At 44.0% G+C, this 23,006-nt stretch overlaps 1 protein-coding gene across 3 annotated transcripts in view; it reads right to left on the bottom strand.

Annotated features, from left to right (window-relative positions):
* Positions 1 to 1,503: 1,503 nt before the first annotated feature.
* The window catches only part of CELF2 (CUGBP Elav-like family member 2), a 524,675-nt gene continuing 503,172 nt past the window's right edge, over positions 1,504 to 23,006 (bottom strand). For all 3 annotated transcript variants that reach the window (XM_060097598.1, XM_060097600.1, XM_060097601.1), the window contains 5 exons: positions 20,832 to 20,951; positions 15,011 to 15,190; positions 10,041 to 10,184; positions 6,716 to 6,887; positions 1,504 to 5,346 (listed from right to left, as the gene is read on the bottom strand). In XM_060097598.1, the coding sequence (XP_059953581.1) occupies positions 6,760 to 6,887; positions 10,041 to 10,184; positions 15,011 to 15,190; positions 20,832 to 20,951 (572 nt within the window). In that variant the 3' untranslated portion in view covers positions 1,504 to 5,346; positions 6,716 to 6,759. The remainder of the gene's footprint in view (positions 5,347 to 6,715; positions 6,888 to 10,040; positions 10,185 to 15,010; positions 15,191 to 20,831; positions 20,952 to 23,006) is intronic.

The following is a 23,006-nucleotide window of genomic DNA, read 5'->3' as shown; positions in this document are numbered from 1 at the left end:
TCCCTCCCTCACACCCTCCACACCCCCCCCCCAAATAATAACATACAAGAAAGAAAAAGAAATCACACCCATAGCCGTCTTTTCCCACTAATGTAAGCAGTGGGTTTTCAGAGGCAAACTGATGAAGGCTCTGATGAGATTTAAAGCAGAAGTATTGGCAGGAAGTCAGCTCTCATCTGTGCAGGTTTAGAGCTGGTGGAAGTTACTTCACTGAGGTGTTCGGCCTATGGGGGAAAGAGCCTCCTTCCCTCCGCCTCACCCGGCCCCTCTGTTGTTGAGCCGACTGGAAAAGACAGTCTAGGGGTCAGAGGGGCTGCTGAAACCGGAGGGTGAGGAGCCTGAGCACCTGCAGGGAAAACCTCATTGGCGGCCAGAGGAAGGCTGCCGGTGCTGGGTGGCCTGAGTCGGACAGAGCTTGTGCGTCTGAAGAGTTGGAGGGAGAGATCAGAGCAGACGTCAATGGAACCTTGTAAGAGCACTTGGAGAGCAGTCAGATTCCTGAGCAGAAGAGGTGGGCAGAAGAGGGAGGAGGGCCTGTGGCTCCAGCTTTCGCGGGCATGCAAGGAGTGGTTTGCTTCTCTAGCTCTCCTTTTGCTAGCTGGGGTTGGGGCGATCGTGGGGGACAAGGCTTTTTACAGAATGTACACTCATTCCGGTAGGAGTGTGTGGATGCATGTGGCCTTCTTGGCTTTCATTTGGAAACGGATGCTATGGTATGAAGACTTGGGCATGAGAAACTTGACCTCTTCCCCCCTCCCATCCCACCAGACTGAGTAGAGCTTCCATTTGAGCCCTTGCAAGTATTTCTTTGCTCTTCCACTAGTTTTAATAATTAAAGCTGCTCCTGGATTCAGTTAGCTCTAAAAATAAATAATTTAAATTACTTTTCTATACATATCTATTGATTGATGGCAACGCATAGATTTAAATTTAACACCTTTCACATCTATTCACCAGGTAAGTAAGTTTATTTTTTCTTCCCTTGAGAGCTCACCTCTTTTAAAAAATGTGACTGGTTTCTGAGAAGAGTTTGATGGTAATGATATGCCTTTGGACTCATGGGTAGGCAGAAGAAACCCCAGCTCTGCTGCTTCCCTGCTGAAGGTTATGCAGCAAAGCAGAGCCATTTTTAATGAGTGTTAAGAACTGCATACATATACCCAAGGGAAGGGGAGAGAGGGCAGAGAGAAAGTGAAATATACCAGTGTGGTGAGAAGACCAGCTAAGGTCTTGGCAAATCCAACTCTGTAGGTGGACCATAGAAATAAGTATAAATCTTGGAAGCAGTGGTTAAAATAGGCTGTTGTACATAAATTAGAGGTGGCTGGTGTGTAGTTTCCCCCTTCCCCAAATCAGATATTCACTTAGGTGGAATCGACTGTATCTTATTACACAACATATAGAAAAAAAACATACGTGAAACAGTGAGGTGTGTAGATGTATCACCAACATATAATGACTACCAACAATACAACACTCAGAGAGAGAAACAAGTATTAGGAAAATGGTTTAATATTGGAGACAGAAGCAAAAAACTGCATCACACAATAACATACGTTACAAAAATAAGTTTGACTGTTTCAACTACACGGTTATGTTCACAATGAGGACAGAGGAATCAGAAAAAACTTTGATCTAAACAGCAAAAAAGCAAACCCCTAAAGTTTTAACTAATACATTTATCCACTTAAAGTGACTGAGTACTTCTAAATCTAATTACCTTATTGTGTAACTGCACAATACAGAATAAAAAGTGAAACTTACCGCTGTATTTTAAGACAAAATTCTAATGCTAGATATAAGCAAAGGGAAAAAAGAAATCAAGCCAAAGTTTTTAATTCTCAAAAGAAAAGCAACTTTCTTTCTATCAACCAGAAATCAAACTTGAAATCAGTCATTGTCAGGGGGCCCACTAGAGTAAGCCACAAAAATTTCCATTTTTTTTTTAATCTCCAGTATAAAAAGTTCCACTGGTACAAAATGCATAAGTACAATCAGTTGTAGAAATAGGAAAGCCTGCGTATTTTTTTTTTGGCTCAAATTCCATCAAACAACAAAATCCAAATGCATCAATAAAACAGAAACAATACTCAAATGGTCTTACAGTTTTCCACTAGGTTGCATTAACTTTGGCTTTTCTCAGACAATATTTAAAAACTATTTTGTAATTCTAAACAAAATGATATTATTAATCTACAAACAACAATTCTCACAGCACAAAAAAACACAAATACATTTTTTTGTATGACATTATTCAAAAAGGTAATGAAACTACAGGTTTTTTTAAAATTTTATTTCTTCTTGTTAATTAGCACTTAAGATAATAAAAACAAAAACAGTAAAATGAGTCCAGAGTAGCACAAGCCAAAGAACTATAACCCCTATGGTGAAAGAAAGATGAACTTGTTACGCCTTTGAGGACTGCCATTTGATCACAATTCTCTAATTTAGTTTAAAAATGACTACTGTCTACACTTGATTTTAAAAAAAGCAGTTTCCCTGTGTGTTTGTTTTTTTCTTCTGGCACAGGCCCTTTGCACCCTTGCAGCTTTTTCCTTTTGGTATTAAAAGAGAAAGTGAAGAAAAGGACAACTTGTCTTTGAGGAGGGTTATCTTTTTAGCAGTGAAACATGCCCCCCCCCAAAAAAAGGACTTTCCCTGTAACAGTACAGTCTGTCTTGGTTGCCTGCAGAATGAACACTCAGCTCTAAGTGCCCACCCTGAGCCTCTTGTCAAGTGCACTCAGCTCCTCTGGGGGAGATGCAGGCAGTGGGAGGAGGGCACCAGAGCGCTTCTGGCTTCAGTGAAGAAATGGGAAAAAATGGTTTAAGATTTATGTATACTTGATAAGAGGTTCTAAATGAGACAGTCTAGGAAATTCAAATGGTGTTGTCTTGTGTTCTTACGGATGTATCTGTGCACCACCATATTATCATCTACACGAGAGAGAGACAAGTGCGATCACCTCTGTTAGTCAGCTGCTTGCTGCAGGAAGTACAAAATAGCCCTCGAAGGATGAAGGAAGGCCCCAGCAGTAGTAAACACGTGTGAGGATAATACAGATCGTTTCATTGTAAGTGCATGTGCTGTAAGAAGGAAACTTTTTTCTTTTTTTTTGCATCATTAGAGGCTAGTCCTTTCCATCCCAGGGCTATCACATCCACACACATATTAAACCAAACAGGGTGGTGAGCGGGAAAAGGAGAAAGGAAATGGAGCCAGCAGTTTCTGAACTCCATTAGAGAGACAGAGAAGCTTCCAGAAAGGCAGGAGTGTGTTTTGGGACTGTGGGATGACTCTGGGGTTTGTCAGGACAGCAAGAGACCTGCTCACGTGAAGTGAACGTCAAAGAAACATGGCGCTTTAGAAAGTGGCAGCCGGAACGGGTGCTAGGTGTTTGGTCGGTAACTGTGATGGACTGAGTTCGCCTTTGATGGTCAGTCCCCTTTAGAGGCATTCAATTCAAAAGAAACAAAAAGGCAGGGACAAGGACTGTCGACTTCTAACTCCAGACACCTGGCTTATTCAGAGGTATCCACTGCACAATGGCTGATAAGAAACATTAATTTGGGAATATGTAAGAAACAAAACCAAAAATCCCTCAAAAGACTACCCCATCATCATCACAAAGCCGTTTCACTGGAAGGTTTGTGAAATTATTCTAAACTGGAACATACCGCTAACCTGATCTCAAAAGCATATTGAATTTAAGGTTTATTTAGGTGCTTGACTATCTACTGTTCCCCTCAGAAGGTTTATCCAGTAAACTCTTTTTAAAGTGTATTTTTTTCCTTTCTTTTGGCTCTCAACCAAAGGATAAAGTAGTAGTAAAGACAGAAACAACTCAAAGATATATGCAGAAAAAAAAATCCAAATTAGAAACACCCCAAAACAAACGAAAATGATGACAGCGTAAAAAGTTAACATTCCAGATAGCGCTGGGTAGAAAGGGTTAAAAGTTCAAAACTTTCTCACCTTAGAGGTTTCCATATATCATGAAGAAAATACATTGTGAGGTTGCCGTCACAGCATTGATGTTCAGAGTGGTTAAAAAAGTGAGACATGGGCACTTATACAATGTCTTACAAAAAACATCATAGAGAAATAACAAACAATAACAATTTCAGGCAACAAGACCACAGGATAGCAAGTTAACAAACTTTTTAACCTTTTTTTTTTGTTTTTTGTTTTTTAAATATTAGGGATTTATACAAAACACATAATAAAATACCCATGTTATCAAATTACTTCTCACAAGAAACACACTGAAGCTCTAGGAAGGAAGTACCTTTGGAATTTGGCACTATATATTTTCACTTTTTTTCTTTAAAAGAAAAAAAAATCACATTTTGCTGAACACAAACACATCTAAATAGTCCACAAAAAAAAAAAAAATGACATCAATGCTTTACAAGCCAACACAAAACTTACTCTGGAGTAGGTTTTCTTTTTTCCCTCACATGAAATTTTTTGTAAGCAAACAACTTTTTTTTGAAATTCTTTTTTGTTTTAAGTAAACCAATTCTAAACTTGTCTTATCAACAAAGAACATTAAGACCATAAGACTCATGATGAAACCACAACTTAATTCACAGAAGCACCAACGTAACACAGTTTACAGTAACCTTTCTCCTGTACATTGAAACAGTATAAAATATAGGTAATTTCATGTGCATTAAACCATGGATTGTCTAACTGTGAGTCAGTTCAGCAAAAGGTGACACAAATAGGTAGCATTTGCCCCAAAACAGGGTAAATATTTTTCTTATACTAATCTACAAAAAGTGGTTCTATATATATATCTTAATGAGAAAGTGAGCCACCTAAAATGGCCTTATCAAAAAACTTTACACTGCCTGAAAAATGTAAAAACTATTACAGACCTCTAGAGACTTAAAATCAGACAGTTTTTTTCTCAAACTGTTTTTGGAAGTAGTCTGTTAGAAACCAACATTCTGTGTCCCTGGACACATATTGCTATTGTTACCAGTGACCGGGAAGAATGCCAATCCCTGTATAATACTTTCAAGTCTGTTTTATGAAAAGAAAAGAAAAAAAAAAGAAACATTTTTGCCACAGGTTTTTTCCTATTATTAATTTGTATAATAATAAATTTCAGTCTTGCATGAATGCAGCAATGTTTTTCACATTGACTTCCCAGAATTCATAGCTAGATGAGGTCACATGCAAATTTCAAAGGTCAAACTAGATCAAAGGTCAGTAGGAGAACCAAATATGATGTGAGGTCAGAAAGACATCAGAAACAATGACGGGACGATGAAACTTTTTTTTGAGACGCCACAGGGACATGCTAGGCAAACGGTGAACTAACGGGCATGAAGATGTCTAGGGAGAAAACAGGGAGAGTAAAAAGTTACACAGAATCTACGCAGCAGCAACAAAATCACTCTTCAGGGTGCAGGAGAAAAACTAATGCAAATTTTAGGTCATTAGGGAGTCTACGAGCCATCCACATAATTTGCATTTCTTACACTCTTTATCCACAGCACAAAGGAACCCAAGAGAATCCATCCGGAGAGGGAGAGGGGATGGATTCTGGGTGTTTTGGGGTGAGGGGCTGGCAAAGGATGGGGAGAGGGTCCAGTTTCAACGAATGTAACAGATGGGGAAAGTCAGACGACTGAACTGTAAACTAGATCATGGCAGTTACGAACAAAATCATCAGACAGATACAGACACCGAGAGGATAAAGCATGGACTTGAGGCCTAGGGTTCAACGGTGAAAAAAAGCCCATTCCTAGAACGATTCCTCTAGAGACTACTTCAGAAGGCTCTGGCTAGCACAGAGAGCTGCTCTTTAGGTACCCAATAAGTTAACAATAGGCAATAAATAACTTCCATTATTTCTGAGGCAGTAAAAATTTTGTACAAAAATAGAAATGCTTTTTTTACAAATAAAATTTACAGGCCTGTGGCTTTCTTTTTATGTATTTATGTATTACTTATTTATTATTAAATTTATCTTTCAAGAAACATCAAGTATTTTCACTCATTTTTAATTTTTAAACCCTGTAGCTTTAAGAAACAGATCTCTAAATCTTTTTTTACATTAATCCTTTCTAAAAACTAAAATAAAACAATAACAAAGTAGACAACCAGTGTAATAATCTGACCAATAAATGTCATGTTTCTTTGAACACTAAAATAAAATCCTACTTATTAAAACAAACCAAATGTAGTGGAAAGACATTTTGTATTGTTTTTAAGTGCTTCTCCTGGCTTTTCTCTCGCGCTAGGCCACCGCCTTACCCTCTATGAACAGCTGGCGCCCCTCTGCGGGGGGGTGGGCGCGGGCAGGAGGGGCGAATTCTCCAGGCAGTGCTCTGGGGCACGGGGTGGGGGGGGTGGGGGTGGGTCTCAGAGTTAGAATTGCACGTTAGCCTTTGTTTGCCTTTTAAGTTGTTAAGATGTCATTTATTGTGTGTGTGTTTTTCTTTAAAAAAGCAAAAAAACAAAAAACAAAAAAGGTAAAAGGAGATTCAAATTGCAAAACAAAGGAGAATACAGTGGTACAAGTGGAGGAGGAGTTTACTCGATAGAAACAAGGTAGCCGAGTTTATGGCAAACTGGGTAGGGGGCCGGGTGGGGGTAATGGAGGCCTTATTGTAAAAATAACCGTCTCTCTTGGTAAAAGTTGGCAATGTGGTCCTCCTCTGCCTTTCCTGTTGAGGCCAGGCTGGCTCGTGGGACTTACCCTAAGAAAGCTAAAATAAGAGCAGGGAGCCTCTGGGGTTAGGATCAGTAAGGTTTGCTGTCGTTTTTGGAGCGCTTCAGCTGGACCTTCAAGCGTTTCATGCCAATCTGAAAGCCATTCATAGCCTGGATAGCAGCTTGCGCAGACACGGGATTGTCGTAGCTAACAAAACCTGGAAGACACAAGCGGAAGGAGGGCGGGAATCAAGATGGAGAGGCAGGGGAGCAAAGGAGGGTGTCTGCAGATGCTAAGTGCCACGTGCCCAGCCTGCGGTCTTGGGTCAGCTCTACTCGATTCACGGACTACAGGTCATGTTTTAGGGGCAACGCTGGAAACAGCCACTGAGAAGCAGTGGAGAAGCTGGCTGGACCGGTAACTTGCTATCATGAGAACAAAACCCCTCTGCAGAAGGCTAAAATCTCAAACATTGAGTCAGTTTAGTCTGTTTACTGATTTCAGTCAAACCTGTTTGTGTTTAAAGTCCCTTAGAATCCTGAACTAGCCTCCAGGTATATCAGTAAGTGCTGCTCCTAGAAGCAGTGGTACAAATAGTGTAGGTCTCCAAGGGCCCCCAGAGGCTCACATGCCCCAACCAGGTGAGGTTTAAAAGCAGGATAATTGAGGGAAGGGCTGCATAACCCGTATGCTGCCCAAGACCCTGACTGTTTCCATTCCAATTCTCCATGTATACAGGACGGGGTCAGTTGGTGAATTACCTCTAGAGTAATTTGTACTTGATTTTTACTACTTGGAGCTGTTACTGAGAGAAACCTAGGGGCCCAGGGGAAATGCTGTGCCGTTCTCCCTATCTCAACTTCCATTTTCAAAGCTCCAGTGAGTTCAGCAGAATGGAAATTGCTACCTTGTATCCCCAGCTGTCCTGGGGAATAAACAATCTAAACAGCTCAGGGCTTCACAGCCATCCTGACATACTTCCCACCACCTTTCTCTGTACCAACACTCAGACGCTTCTGACGACCACCCAGGCGCTGCCAAAACCCAGAAACAGAATTCTGACCACATAGTTTTGTTTCAGCACTGGGGGCAGGGGTTACATGCAAAAATTTCTTTAGTTAATGCTAGTGCATAAGTGTTGTCCCTACTTACTTTTGTTGTTGAAAGGAAGTTATACTGATTGGATTTCAGCTCTGACCATCCACTGTTCAGAAGGTTTTATACCAAGTTCTCCATCTAGCTACTATTAAAGTATAAAGCTAAGGAGAACATTCCTTTACAAATTAGAGGAGGAAGAAAGGGACATAAATATACCTTTAGCAGAGTTGTCAGCTGATAAAAACAGGCATACAGTATAAGCAGAATAGCTTCTCATAGGCTGCCTGTATGCAAAACGGTGATTTAAATTTTTATTAAATTTAAATTCCCAATAAATGTGATCTTGAATCTAAGATTTTTGCTGATTTTCTCCTTTCCTCCTACGTCTTATCCAGAGGTAGCAAGATGACTGAAGAATGGAAATGGGTCAAGGGCAAAGTAGATAACAAAACCTGGCCAAGAGCTTAGGATGAAGAATGGGGTACCACGTTATGACCAGCAAACCTGGGACCCCAAGAAGTTAGGCTGTCTCACCGAGACACCTACGTATGGGATGTTACAGCTTTTTTAATAAAAACTGAAAACAGAGTGCATATCACTAAATAAAACTGTCTGATGCATTATTATGAACACGGTGGTTAAGCAGTTTGGGGGCTGATATAATCTCTTTTTAAGACAGTAAATATTTTCTCAAAATCAAACCATGAACTACAATCCTTTTTCTAATCTCCAAATAAGCTCAGGACATTGTTTAGCGATGAAGACTATGAATGTCCGGCTCGAAGCCTTGTTCAGGGAAGCTCCCAGTGGGGAGCCCTCACTGAGACACGCACGCACCCTACATAACAGCTTACTTTCCACTTCACTCTCTCATGAACCATTACAAGGGCGTTTATATACCTGTAATGGGTTCAGGCTAACAGCCTTTCCACTTGGATAAAAACAGTGACTGGAAGTAGCTGACACGCTAATTCCCCCAGCAACAGAGGCTTCAGCCCTTCCTGGGTGACAGCACGGAAATCAGAAGGACGTTACACGAGTGGAGTTTCAGAAGCCAGAGCGCTCTCTTTAGACTGGCCGCTGGTCGCCAGTCAGCCGAGCGCCAAGTCTGGGTTTGTGCCTCTGCAAGAGCCGTCCCCACCTTTCCTTTGATGCTTTCCTTTTCACCGTGTCCGCTTCTATTTGTTCTCCTCTGCCCACATCTGTTCTACTTTATTTTGTTTTGTGCTACTCTTAGCACCTATGACCAATGTGAGTCATTAAATGGGAGGAGTGGTTAAAGCAAATGTTACATCTCAAACTGGGCCAGAACTTGCCAAGTGAGAAATATAGATATACTCTGAACATTCTAGCCTATAAACTACTTTGGGGAACACAAGGGTTCAAAAAATAAAACAAGAACTAGATTTAATGAATGTTCTCCTCCTCTGTAAAACATTAGGGCATGCAGTGAGCCTGCCATACTCTCTCAGGGAGCGAAAACGCCCCAGGGAGCCAGAGTCCAGGCTGCTTGAGGAAGGAGACCGTGACAGCTCAGGCCACCGAGGAGCTGGGATGTCCAGTGTCCTGAGAACACCTGCATCTCCTGCGCTCTCCACCCACTCGGGCAGCCACTGCAGATCCCAGCATCCCAGCACACCGCAGCACTTCATGTCACCATGAGCTAAACCAGCCACCATCCCTGGGCTCCAGGAGCTGCAATGTCGGGCGTGGCCTGAGCACAGCCCTACTGTGAAGGTGTGTGCATTGGTGAGTGTGTTTTTATGTACATCCAGATGCTGAACAATAAGCCCCCAATACAGTGTGCTGCCGACACCCACAGGGTCTGAGTCCTAGTGGACCTGGAAGGGTATGGAGTTTGTGGCAAAGTGTCTGCAGTGTGTTCTGTATCAGGAGTCTCAACTACACTGCAGTCTGTCAACTGCTTCCGTCCGGTGAAGCCTGTGGTTCAGACTGGGGGCCCGAAGAGACTCCTGCTGGTCAACTGTGACAGGTGATTAGTTACAGGGAGTAAGACCCTTGAGTACAGCATAGAGCACTGCCGACTATACGGGCATTGAAGTTCCCAGATCTTTCCTTTCTCCCAGGTCTTTCCCCTCTTTTTGATGAGATGACTTGACCCAGTCTGCTTACATGGATCCAGACAACCTGGAACCACCACACACATGGAAAGCCCTATCCTGGCATCTAAAATATTGGCCATTATATTTTCCTTCCCATGACTCCTTACTGGCAGTGCACTGTATATTCTAGCTGGGTTTCTTTTGCATACCAAAGCACTTGCTCAGATTGGTCTGTTTGTCAATGAAGACTTTAGCAGAGATAACATTTCCAAAAGGCATGAACATCTGCAGGATGTCCTGGTCTCCAAACTCCTGTGGAAGGTGGTAAATAAAGAGGTTTGCACCCTCTGGACCTAAAGAGGGGGAAAAAAAAAATCAGAGTAAGGTATTCTGCACTTATTAGTTCCCAAAGCCTCTTAGGAATGCTTTAACAACAGCTGGGCCAAGCACGTGGCTTCCCTCATACAGAGATGGATACAAGTGCAGTGTGGGTACGTCTTTTAGGACAGGGGTCGTCCTTCACATCTTCCTGACTTCCAAAGAGACACTGGTTAAGAATGGCTTCCCTTTCATCTATAACCTGTGGGTCGCATTTGCTTACTGCGCGTGAGCACATATCTTCAGTCTTCCTGGGCGTGAAGGTGGCCAACGAGGGGTAGAGTCGGGGAGGAGAATGCAGGCGTGGGTTTTTCCCACGTGGCCATGTTTTATAGTACGTAGTATATATTCTCTCATGGATACAGTGTCCTGTGTATTCTAAGCAAATTGCAGCAATTTAGAAGTAATGAATATAGCAGTAATGCTGCTTGGATCTCTCAATCATTTACCTAATTATCCATCCAGTTCTGATTTGGCAGATCTCTTAACACACGGTCTAATAGTCATCTTTCTTAGAAATGACTGGCAACGAGTCAAGGCAGGAAAAAGTAGGTGCTAGAGTTTCACAACTGTGATGGGAAAGACACCACTGGGAATTAGCCTTGCAAACTGAGCGCATGAGGTGCACAAGCTGGTCAGAGAGTAAGCGAAGCCTGGTTCTTCGCTCTTCACCGCCACTTCCAGAAATACAAGGAATGAGGACAGAGCAGGGGCGATCTGAGCTACACCGGACGGGAGAGCGCTCGTAATTTCTTTCCACTTCATTCTCCCATCTCTCTAGCCACCTGCAGAAGAACTAGCTGCAGCTTAAAGGAAGCAGAAAGGGAATCCCAATGAGTACAGCAGGTCATCACCTTCTAATATGTCACAGGTGAGAATGCTTTCCAGGTCAGAGGGGGCTTGGGGGAGTTGCAGGTCCTTCCCCATATGGTTCTGGGGAGGCCCCAGGGCTGGATGCCTCTAGGATGTTCTGGGCATGGTGTCTGGGAGGGAAGGGAGCTCATAAAACTAGTGAAGTAGCCACGCAGCTGGTTCACGGGGCCTTGACGGACTCCCGCAGGAAGGAACCAGGACTGCCTGCTCCACTGGGAAGCCCCAGGGGCTGGGGGGTGAGTGTTTGCATGGGCCGAAGAGAAGGAGAACTGGGGTGGAAAGAACTTTGTAAAAATAAAAGGGGTCAACACCTCTGCGAAGAAAAGTCAAACCACACACACACACACACACACACACACACACACACAGTCATAAAAGAAAAAAGTATTCTAATGAATGGGACCTTTCACAAGGAAATTTCTTGAGGCAAATTTCTGAAGCCACAGAGATGAAGCATTTCTTTCTTATTTAAGTGTTAACGTGGCCACTTTAATTTTCTGTACTGCTCACAATTTCCAGGGGCGTAGCCATGTTCCAGTGCAAGAGACACAGTTTGTATTTAAAGGGGCACAATTACAGGGTTAGGTACCCAGATGTTTCTTTGTTTAAAAAAAAAAAAAGACAACTCTTAAATAGTCAAAACTTAATATGAATAGATGGAAAAACAAAACACTGGAGGTGGGTGTTCTGAGGGCCACTACACGTGTGCATCCCCTGCAGTTTGTCTATCAGGCAGATCTGGTACTGCCCAGACTGGATATGCCTTCTAAATAGAAGGTCCAAATGCACAAATGAGGATTAATGGGGCCCAATTGGAATTGTGAAGTCATCTCACCTCCTGAAGCCTGGGGAGAAAATGCAATTTTAATGCACTATGACAGATTACTGGCTATGCCTGGATAGTCCTGGCCTTCTCGAATGCAGTGCATTCTGAACGTATCCAGGCCAGACAGGGGACTAAGAAAACGGGAAGAAGGTAAACCCAAGGAGGCTGTCTTTTTCCTCATCACCAAGAAATACTTGGATTTTGCAAACTGCCGAAGTCATTAACACTAAAATTAGAAAAAGGTGACTTGGTATGGAAAACCTCTTAATATTCAGTGAAGGAGGCTACTGCCATAGACACCAAGGGTAAAGAAACAATTTTTTGAGGGTTCAACCTAGGTATCTTCCTTCCGTCTCCCTTCAGTAAAAACCTACTGACCAACCACACACTCCTCAGACCTCTAGTATACGTGACTAAGTTGCTAGAGCTCGCTCAGTTGTATCATTGGTCCCAGTTGGCTGCGTGTTCATGTTCATATTTCTCATAGGGCACCTGATGTAGCAGAAAGCACTGGGGGTGTCTGTGTCAGACCGCCAGTTGGGATCTGGAGGCTCTACCTAATGCTGTGTGTGTGACATGCCTCCTGCAAACAGAGGGAGATGGGAAGGGTGTGAAAGAGCTCAGAGGATATTCAGGAATGGCAGGAAACGTGGTCAGCTTGCCTGAATTTAGATCTGTAGGGATGCCATAACCCTTCAGAAGATTTAGCTGGGGAAAATATTAAAACCATTTCTTTACAAGGCCAGACTGGTTCACTTTCCAGTCGGAAAATATATACCAGGGTACACGACTAAATATATCAAATTGACTCAACTCTCTTGATTAAAGAACAGAACTAAGGAGTAGAAAATCTAAGACTCTATTTAGTAGTGGAATTCATCATGGGGTCTTTCCTTTGCTTCTCAGTATGACCTGCCTTTTAAATTATGTTTAGTTAAGCTAATGTTAAGACAGTTTAAATTTCTTGAGCACAGGTTAACAGGGTGAGAAGAAGGTGATCAGAAGAGACATATGAGAAGATGGAAGATGATTTAAAACGACCTGAACAAACCTGAAACACCGTCAAGCATTAACCCATGCTGCCGGTAGCCCACATACCTAAATATAAATAACCTGGAGCAGGCAGTATGTATCTTGAACTAGTTTACAGTAATCCCAGAGGATTAATTATTGCACAAGCAGCGCCTAAAATTTAAGGCATAGAAACTTAGGGCAGTGAGCTGGTGTGAAGCAACTTCCGGGCCCGGACTTTCTCCTTAAGCTACTGACTTTCGAGTCTGCTGGTGACAGATGTTTTCTCAGTGACCCAGGTTATATAAACCATATAACCTGTGAGGCCCTGCTGGGTGAGGGAGAAGTGACCAACACTCTCTAAGATGCAAGTGGGGGAACTGGCTTTTACGGTCTCTCCTGAGGACACGGTTATCTGACAGGATCCCTCCTACCACCCTCGTTTGTCACCATGGTAGTCAGACCTCAGACACAGGGACCTCAATACAGGCTTTCCTTTGGGAAGCCGAGGTATTTATGACATGGGGTCTCCACACGCCTGGGGAAAACGCAGCTGTCTGAACAGTTGTGCAAGTTAAAAAAAATCAACAATAACAGTCACAGCTGAGAGGAAAGAGAAAGTTGAAAGAATGAAACTCAGATTTTCAACTATTTTTTTTTTTTTTTTTTTGCAGTACGTGGGCCTCTCACTGTTGTGGCCTCTCCGGTTGCAGAGCACAGGCTCCGGACGCGCAGGCTCAGCAGCCATGGCTCACGGGCCCAGTCGCTCTGCGGCACGTGGGATCCTCCCGGACCGGGGCACGAACCCGCATCCCCTGCATCGGCAGGCGGACTCTCAACCACTGGGCCACCAGGGAAGCCCTATCTTCCATTTTTAATGCTGTTACATAATAAACAGAAAAATATCTTTCTTTAAAAAAACAAAAACATGGGCTTCCCTGGTGGCGCAGTGGTTCAGAGTCCGCCTGCCGATGCAGGGGACATGGGTTGGGGCCCGGTCCGGGAAGATCCCACATGCCACGGAGCGACTGGGCCCGTGAGCCATGGCTGCTGAGCCTGCGCGTCCGGAGCCTGTGCTCTGCAACCGGAGAGGCCACAACAGTGAGAGGCCTGCGTACCGAAAAAAAAAAAAACAAAAACACACATGAGTATCTTTAAAGCTGTGTCCCTTTTACAATTCCCAACTTAAAAAGAAAAACCCTTCTATTTCTTATAAGACACCATGTTTAAAGTCAAAATATTCAGACAAAAACCAGTCTGGAACTATGGGGTGAGGATATAGGAGAAGGGAAAGAAATTTTAAAAACATCTTCAGCAGTACTTCCCTATTCTAACGTCTTTTCTTGTGTTCAAAACAAGTCAGAAAGAGAATAAATATCACAGTGCAGATTCTGCTTTAAAAGCAATTTCAATCAAGGAGGAAGGAGCCAAAAGGAGGAAAGAAAGAGCCAAGCCCTCCCTATTCGGGCCAGCTCATTAACTGCTTTATAATTAGCTTTCATTTATTCTTAGCATTCACTTCCTGATGTTTATTTTGCCTTACCGGCGGAGAAGCAAGGCAATCAATCACTTATTTGCTTCCCCAGAAGACCCCTGATTACACCGAGACTGAGTCAAACCTAAGAGTGGATTTTTTCATTAACCTGGAAACCATCGCGGACTAAGAAGGTAAGCTCCACCATCACGGGGGACGTGGACTGCAGGAAAGCTGGGCCGAGCCCACAGGGGGCCGCATCGACCCACCTCTTCCTCTAACGAGGAGTTTGTATGGGAGGGGAGAAATGAGAGGTGGCCCTGCTGATTCGGGAGAGGGTGCTCCCCGCAATTTTTTGATGGCAGCAATCACTAGGTAATGGCGTATGGCGCACAGAGGGTGAGGACTCCACCTGAACAGGGAGAGGAACAGTAAAGCTAAATACGACAGGAAAGAAGACTGAAAGGGCCTGTCGGATTTCTTTACGAAAATCCAAACGAACATGAGTAGGAGAAATAAAACAACTGCTTTCTCTCAGGACAGTGGCTCGGTGGAAGTTCCTTGGAGCTCTGCTCTGGGGGCGAACGCTGCCCTCCGGCCCGGGCCCAGACACATACCTTCCTTCTGGCTGCCGGCCGCGCTCTGCTGCTGCAGCAGGCTCTGGCTGTACAGCGTGGGCAGCGCCGCGGCCGCGTACTGCTGGATCCCTGAGTAGGCCTGGGTGAGGGCGTCCATGGTGCCCGCCGTGCCATTCGTCAAGCCCGTGGCGCCAAGTCCTCCATTCAGAGCCGCCATACCTGAGAGCATTTGAGCAACTTTACAAAAAACCCAACAATAGAGAAGAGAAACAGCACTTTTCATTAGTGCTTTCCAAAGGAAGTTAGAGAATCATTTGACACAAGTACGACAGCAAGTGCATGCAGCGAGCACACCAGTTACACCAACAGGAACTTACAGACAAAACCATGAAGTGACAAACTGTAATAACGGCAGGCACACAGACGACCACCGCAAGCCCCTGAGCAACGGTAAGCCTCGCTCGCTAGGCCAGTGACGGAATTCCCCGAGGCACTACAGAGCCAGTGCATCTGAGCTCCAGCAGCACTGCTGGTAAGGCCTGCGGTTCTCTTTCTGAAGTAGAAGCCTTCTGCCGCTTAGAGCTGAGAGCATGTAAGAAACCACTAGTGGCAGAGGCCTGCGACATCTGTGCACTTGAGCCACTTACTGGGCTCTCTGAGGAGCCGTGGGATGGCCCCAGGGTTCGAGGGGGAAGGACAGGATTGAAACTCTCCCTTAAGCTATCTGATGAGGAGATGGCAGAGAGCACGAGCTCTGTACTCAATAAACCAGTGAATCACCAGTTCCACTGACCAGCTTCCTCAACAGGTGAAGGATGCTGTCAGGGACGAGGACCTTAGGGAGAGCCTCGCTGACGAAGAATTAAAGGTGCAGGAAAAGTGCGGCTCCCTCCCCTCGGTTTAGCTAACTGAAGCTGCTTGTTCCGTATGAAAGGCTAGAAACGGGATGGGGCTGTTCTCAGCAGCAAACAGACGCACACACAGACACACACGACTGAATATAAATCAGTGCCCGTGGAACTGGGGTTTCTGCCAATGAGAGCACCCCATGCCATGTTTTCCAGTCAACTGAAGTGACCCCGTAGTCTGAAAAGCTGGATCTTGGCTATTAACCCATGTGAACTGGATGACGGCCAGCACACTTTTTTGACTTTTTTCCTTGTCTCCTGGCTGCCCTTTTGCTCTATTATGGTTGTTGACTGTGTCACTTTTTCCCTGAATATGACTCAAAACAAGTAATACTTTATAGAGTGTGAACTTTTCTATAAACTCAGGAAATGGAAGAGGTGACATCATAATTGCCTTGAGTTCCCTTTATGATGAAGACTTCTTTTTTTTTTTAAAGATCTGTTTATGGGAAGAACTTAGTGAAAACATTAATGAAAATCTTGAAGGAATTAGGGCTATTGATTAAGGATGTTAAAATAGCAAAGGTGGTTAATTGAAAAAAAATTGTAAGTCTAATGAGAATAGAGGACAACTAAGAGAAGGACGCTTAGAAATTATAGAGGAATCAAATACCAGAATCACCTCGACATTCCCCTGCCATCCACAGGACACAGGGCAGGGGGCAGTGTGCTACTTACTCCATCATGCTTCTGTTCTTCTGACACCTTCCTCTCTTAGATTAAAAGGACTACACACAAGGTAGGATAGAGGGATCTCATGGAGCCTCAGATCTGGTGTTCTCCCTGGGGGTCTTGAGGGGACAGAAATGGGCCTCGGGTGACGTTTGGGGTGGGGCTGGAGTGTCAAGGAAAGCCTGGGGGCCATGAACGTGGAAAGCCAGCTTCCTGAAAAGGAAATTGATTTCAAGCAGTTCTAGCAGATACCAACTAAGCTCAAAAGGTGGTGGCCAGCAGAGGTCCTGCTGACGTTGCTTGAAGTTTCTTATGAAGGAGTCTGTTCTAATTTTTTCTGAGGTGTGTGTTTACCACGGCCAAGGTAGACCAGGTGACTGATTACCAGGCAGAATCTTAAAAACCATCAAAGGAAGATTTCAACTTTTGAGAGTTATTCCTATCAATGATCTAATGTCATTCTGTATTAAATAGTCATTATACTGAAGATAACATTTGTCAGTTCAGCTGCCGGTACTTGATTCCATCTAAACACTTTGGACAATCGAAACAGAGGTTTGAAGAAGGTTAGCTGAATAAAATGCTTCCCCTTAAAAGAACAGGGCTTTCTTCGAAAAGGCCAAATGGACTGGCAAACCTCAACGAGGGAGGGAAGGTCTTTGCAAATAGTCTAGCAGTGAAGTTAGTGCACGTCCAGACTACCACGTGCTTTAACTGAACCGCTCTCCCAGGTCCTCCCTGATGGAGACTATCGAGTAAACCTGTGAAAATGACCTAGAAGGACCCACCCACAAAGATGAGCATGAACATCTGGCGTGGCCAGCATGAAGATGATGCTGAAAAAAAGAGTCGGAGGCGCAGTGCCACAAGCCAACTACAGTTATCTGCACACCCCTCGGCCAGGCTTTATACCAAATAAAGAAAGGGCAAAAGTGAGGAATGTATTAATATATTCTCATAGATTTGTATCTATTTGCTGGGATAAATTTTCTTTGGTATAGATGGGATATATCCCTCTAAGCTACAAGCTGATAATGAGGACTCAGGTCTAAGAAATGTCTAAAATTAGGGTAGATGAATATGAATATATACAATTAGTGGCACTTGTACTCATGCCTATGTTAATAATATGGTCACAAGTGTCTGTGACGTTGTATGTGCTTGTATATGTACCTAACTACATGTATCTTTATATATTCCAATAATACAGATTAAAACAGTAATTTCACAAGGCATACCAAGGGTGACAAGCCACCGCAACACTATGCCCAAAGCACTGCATCTTTTCTCTCCTTTACATAAAATATTTCCATAAACACTACTCACCAGGCATTTGTGGCTGGTGATATGCAGATAATCATAACTTCAAACACTATATGGTAAGCCATTTGGAAGAATTAGCTCATTTAAAAAAAGGAAAAATAAGGATGTCACCTGACATACATTTAAGCACACAATCAGATACAGATTCCTGGGTGGATATAACTGCAAAAAATATTTTCTTCACCTTCGTTCAGCTATTAGTATATGAAACCTGCCTGGAGAACCCTCAACTGATCCAGAAGGGAAAGCTCTGCTAGTGAATTGCCCACATTGCTTCCTTCTCATCTTGCTGATTTCCACTTTTAAGCTTTACAGCGCTGTCTTTTTTTAGTCCCTCCTTCTATGAGTGTATAAGGAAACCAAAGGTATGAAGCTCAAACAGTCTGGTTCAGCTACTTGTCTACCGTCCGGAGCTTTATCTTGTGGGGAGCTGAGAGGCCCTCTGGCAGGGAAGGCAGTCAAATTCTCCCAGGATGAGTTTGGGAATTAACTGGATTCCATCTACCTACTTTTCTCCATGGCTCCTTTGTCCATGGAAGAGAGGTGGCTTTACTCAGAAAACCAGAAAACTCTCCTTATGGTAGCTAGTAATGGCTCCTGGGTGGAGTGGGGGAGGAAGCGGTGCTGATATGGAAGCTGTGGCCAACTATCTGCCAAGCTGCCTCTGTCCAGGTACCCGTTTGTTGACTACCTTCTCATCCAGTAGGACAGGTAGCATCATCATGTCTGTTAAGGAAGAACGGTCTGAAAGAGGACACTCTATATTAGAAGGTTTTCTCTCGGTATTTGAGAAAGCAAATCTTAGCTCCAAGCCGCTGCCGGGATTGTTAAACAGCTCTGACAGTAATTTACCCAATCAGAAGGAATGTATTTTTCTTTGTGCGTGACTTTTGGTTTCATTAAACATTTTTCTGGTTCATACTGTCTAGTAGGGGTTACTTGAAACTAGAAACGGTCTTAATTTCCCATGACCTATATGTACTTACATTAACCCAATGGCAAAGAATTTAAAAAACAAAACAACTGAAGGCTGTTTTTCTTGCCAGGAGCAGAACTGGAGTGACCCAGGTCCCACACAGGGACTACTCACGGTCTCTCTGCCATTCCACACAGTTCCTCTCCAGTCGCTCATGATAACGAGGGGAAAATCCCCACAAAGGACAACAGAACAGGATGGAGAGAGGCGGGACCACACAGACAACACACAGCAGTCATGAGCACGTGCTGAGGAGGACAGCCATTCCCACTGGCCTGTTACTGTGCAGACCAAGGACAGGCAGGCGATCAAATCAAATTCCTTGTTTTAGGGGAACTAGGTCCTGGGGCAAGAGAAGCAGCATGAAGGGATGTGTGCAAACACACGTCTGCAACCGAGGGGAAGGACAAGTGAGTTGGAGCGTCTGCAGAACAAGGTCAGAAACAGGAGGCAAGGCCATGAGGGCTGCTGGCAGGAGGGCAGCTGGAGGCAGCTTCACTGGAGTAAGACATTCTGCTGTCACGCGGCCACCACTTCATTCAACACGTGCTTGCTAATCAACAGCTACTGGTCGGGAAGGAAAGAAATCTTTTTCTTGTCTGCTCTTTTTGGCCTCTGGTCAGATAAAACTCAGTCCAAGGTTATGACTGCTTTCCCCAAGGCATCGGAATAAAAGGATTTAATAAAACCTGAACACATTTCCTACCTCTAAATGTATGACTTATCCTCTCATCTGGATTATAAAAGTTAGTCTTCATTTGGATGAGTTCTAGGTGCTTCTTTACCAAACAAATTGCAAGGTATTCTTTTGGGATTTGAAAATATAGAATTATTGGGTTGTTTTTTTTTTTTTTTTTGCTTTTAAAAAAGCTGTACTGCTTGATCACCCTTTAAAAACTGTACCCTTAGTCAATCATGGTTTAAAATAAGGCAACTTGCCAAGGACCCTTTTCTTAATGCCTAAAATGGGCAGAGGCTGGGTTGCCCGGTAGGTAATTAGGTCCCTGAGTCAGGCTGTCATGGTCCTTCTGGATGTGGCTATTCTCAGGCATGGGGTAGGGGTGCGGGCCCAAGCTGAGCGAAAGGCAACTGAGCTGTCCCTTCTGTGGACTGAGGACCTTCCCCAATCGGAGGGGCCGAGGCTAAGCTCGAGCCTCAGATGTGACTCATCCTCTGGCCGGGCACTATTCTCCCCATAGATCTAGAATGCCGGAAATGGGTAGGCTGTGTAGACAGAACTCAGAGTGCTTTGGTGAGTCTGTATATTTCAGAGCTAAGTAATTCTGTAAGCAATTTGCCTCACTCTGCTTCAACCTGCGTTAGTGGAATGGGGCCTTCAGGAGATGCACTGCTGTAGGGTGACCCCTGACTCCGGGGTCTTGATAAAGATTCCAGACGGTACCTGTGGGGGTGGCTCCTCGCAGGAGCCACCTGCTTTCCAAGGCCTCATTTCTCCTCCTGTATAATCGCCATGAACCTTTGGGTTTTAGAGCTGGAGGGGACCCTTAAGATCATCTGATCCAGAACTTTCAATTTTCAGATGGGACCCTGAAGTCCAGCTGGGGGCAGTGATTGGCCTCAGATTCCTGCAGGTGACTGGGAGCTGGCCCCATGCGTCCTGATTTCTAGCCCACTGATTTTTCTTTTATAACACACTTCCTCCTCTCAGATGAAGGGAACCAAACTAGAACCAAACCAAAGCCCTCGAAACCTGCAGATACCTGTCAACGACAGAGACCTATGGCTAAATACACAGTCTACACGTTACAAAAGACTTGGGGTGGTGAGGGTGGGGTATTTCTGGAGACAAAACAGAGGCAGGCAGCGTACGCCTGTCAAAACACGTGCTTCTGCTCCTCCACCCCAAGCTTTAGCTCTCCCCGTGACGTAACATTTTAGGTCGTCTCTGGCTGACCACTGTCTGTGGGGAATCTGGGGGGAGGCTGTCCACCAGAGCGGCAGATGCTCACTGCGATGGTACCTGCTAGTGCATTAATGTTGTTCAGTCCGACAGTGGCCCCTGCCAGTCCTTGCAGAGTCCCGAGAGAGGTCAGAGAATTCATGGCCGCACCAGCCGTGGAGTTGGGGGTTGAAGCAGCCACTGCAAAACAAAAGACAGACAGGGAACCGGGGAGAGAAAGCACAGGATGAGTGAAAGCCAGCTGGCCCGGGAAGTCGTCTGTCTCCATCACAGCAGACGGAGCCGGGGAGCCTTCGACCATGGGCAGTCTGGGAGTCGGGCTTAGGTTTTGGTGTGAAAGACATGGGGTTGTCCTTGTGGCAACTGTGAAAGTGAGATCTGGTGTGCCAGCCAGCGCACACGTGCATGGCTGCTTAGTAGGGGGCAGGCCGCGATAGGGAGCCCGTCCGCCTGGGTGGTGGGTCCTTCACCAGCCTCTGCACCAGTGACCCGCACAAAAAAGGGGGAGGGAAGGGGGAGTAAAATGGCGTTTCTTGGCTTTCATGTTGCTTATGCTTCAGACTCGGCATTTTCTCAATGAAGCTTAAAAAAAAAAAAATTCCTGGGTTTGACAGACGACTTCAGGACCCAGGCAGTGGTGCTTATAGAAGCGGAGAGTGATACGAGATAAAACCATTTTGGTCCGAACTCTCCTTCCCCTCCCACCTTCCCCCTTTAAATAACCACTTTATTGGGATATAATTCATGTCATAAAATTGACTCCTTGAAAGTATACAATCTGCTGATTTCAGTATAGTCACAGAGTTGTACAACCAGCACCACTAAGTTTATAACATTTTTATGACCCTCTAAAGAAACCCATACTCATTAGCACTCATTCTACATTCTCCCCTCTCCCTTGACACTGCCAACCACTGACCTACTTTCCGTCTCTGTGGATTTGCTTAGTCTGGATATCTCATATAAATGGAATCATAAAATATGTGATCTTTTGCACCTGGCTTCTTTCACTTAGCAAAATGTTTTCAAGGTTATCCACGTTGTAGCAGGTGTCAGTACTTTATCCCTTTTTATTGCTGAATCATATTCCATTCCGTGGAAACACTCCACTTTGTTTATTCATTCATCAGTTGTGGACATTTTGATTGTTTCCACTTTGGGGCTATTATGGATAATGCTACTGTGAACATCTGTACACAAGTTTCTGGGCAGACATATGTCTTCAGTTCTCTTGAAGACATACTTAGGAGTGGGACTGCTGGGTCATATGATAAATCTATGTTTACCATTTTGAGGAAATACTAAAATGTTCTCCAAAGTTGCTGTCCTCCCTAATCCCTTTTACACTTACAATGTAAATAACATTTCAGGTATCTTACATTTGTATAGCTTGATAGTCTGCTGACTTTTTTCACATATATTATCTCACTTTATCCCAGTGATAGACATAAAAGCTAAGCGAAACTCTGACCACTGATAAAAGTGGCGCTTGGTCCACTTCTAGCTGTGGAATCATTGTGAGCATGTGAACTTCCTTCCTTCTAGGATGGCCGAGAACTTCAGTCCATCCTGCTGGAATGTTCCTGCCCAGATGGAGCTCATTCCTGCTGTGCCTTCAGAAACCACACAGTATTGCTTGCAATGCACCTTGCTTGGGATTCCTTCTGGGTGAGGCTAGATCAAATGTCTGAAAAATGAATTCCCCACCTTGTCACATTTCTGCCCATGTATGGCATTAGCTTCTGACTCATAATGTGTATGTATTTTCTTTCTCGTTTTAAAATAAAATTATACATAATCAAGTCAATGTTTCTATAGTCCTTTTGTGTTATGAAACTTTTCAAGTACACACAAAAGAAGAGACGATAGTGACAAATTCCTTCAAACTCATATCCAGATTCTAGAATATTTGAGAACCACCCTACTTCCATCTTATCCCTACATACTTCAGTATGCAACTCTAAAAATTGAGGACATTTTCTTTTAAAACCCCAAACCACTTTTCTGTTTCCTCTTGAATCAGTTTTATTAAGGTTATAGCTTTCTAGGAATCTGTATTATTTCACTGAAGTTTTCGAATTTATATTGGTATAAAATTACTCATAATTTCTTCTTAATAAATTTTAAAAAATCAGGAGCATTTACATTTAAGTCCCATTTCTTTGTCTGCTTCATCTGTCGGTTACTGAGGGAAGCACGTGAAAATCCTCCACTATGGTGATGCCAATTACTCCA

Source organism: Mesoplodon densirostris, chromosome 4 (assembly GCF_025265405.1).
Source record: "Mesoplodon densirostris isolate mMesDen1 chromosome 4, mMesDen1 primary haplotype, whole genome shotgun sequence".
Lineage (NCBI taxonomy): Eukaryota > Metazoa > Chordata > Mammalia > Artiodactyla > Ziphiidae > Mesoplodon > Mesoplodon densirostris.
The sequence above is the reverse complement of the archived record's forward strand: the minus strand, read 5'-3'. Positions and strand labels throughout refer to the sequence as shown.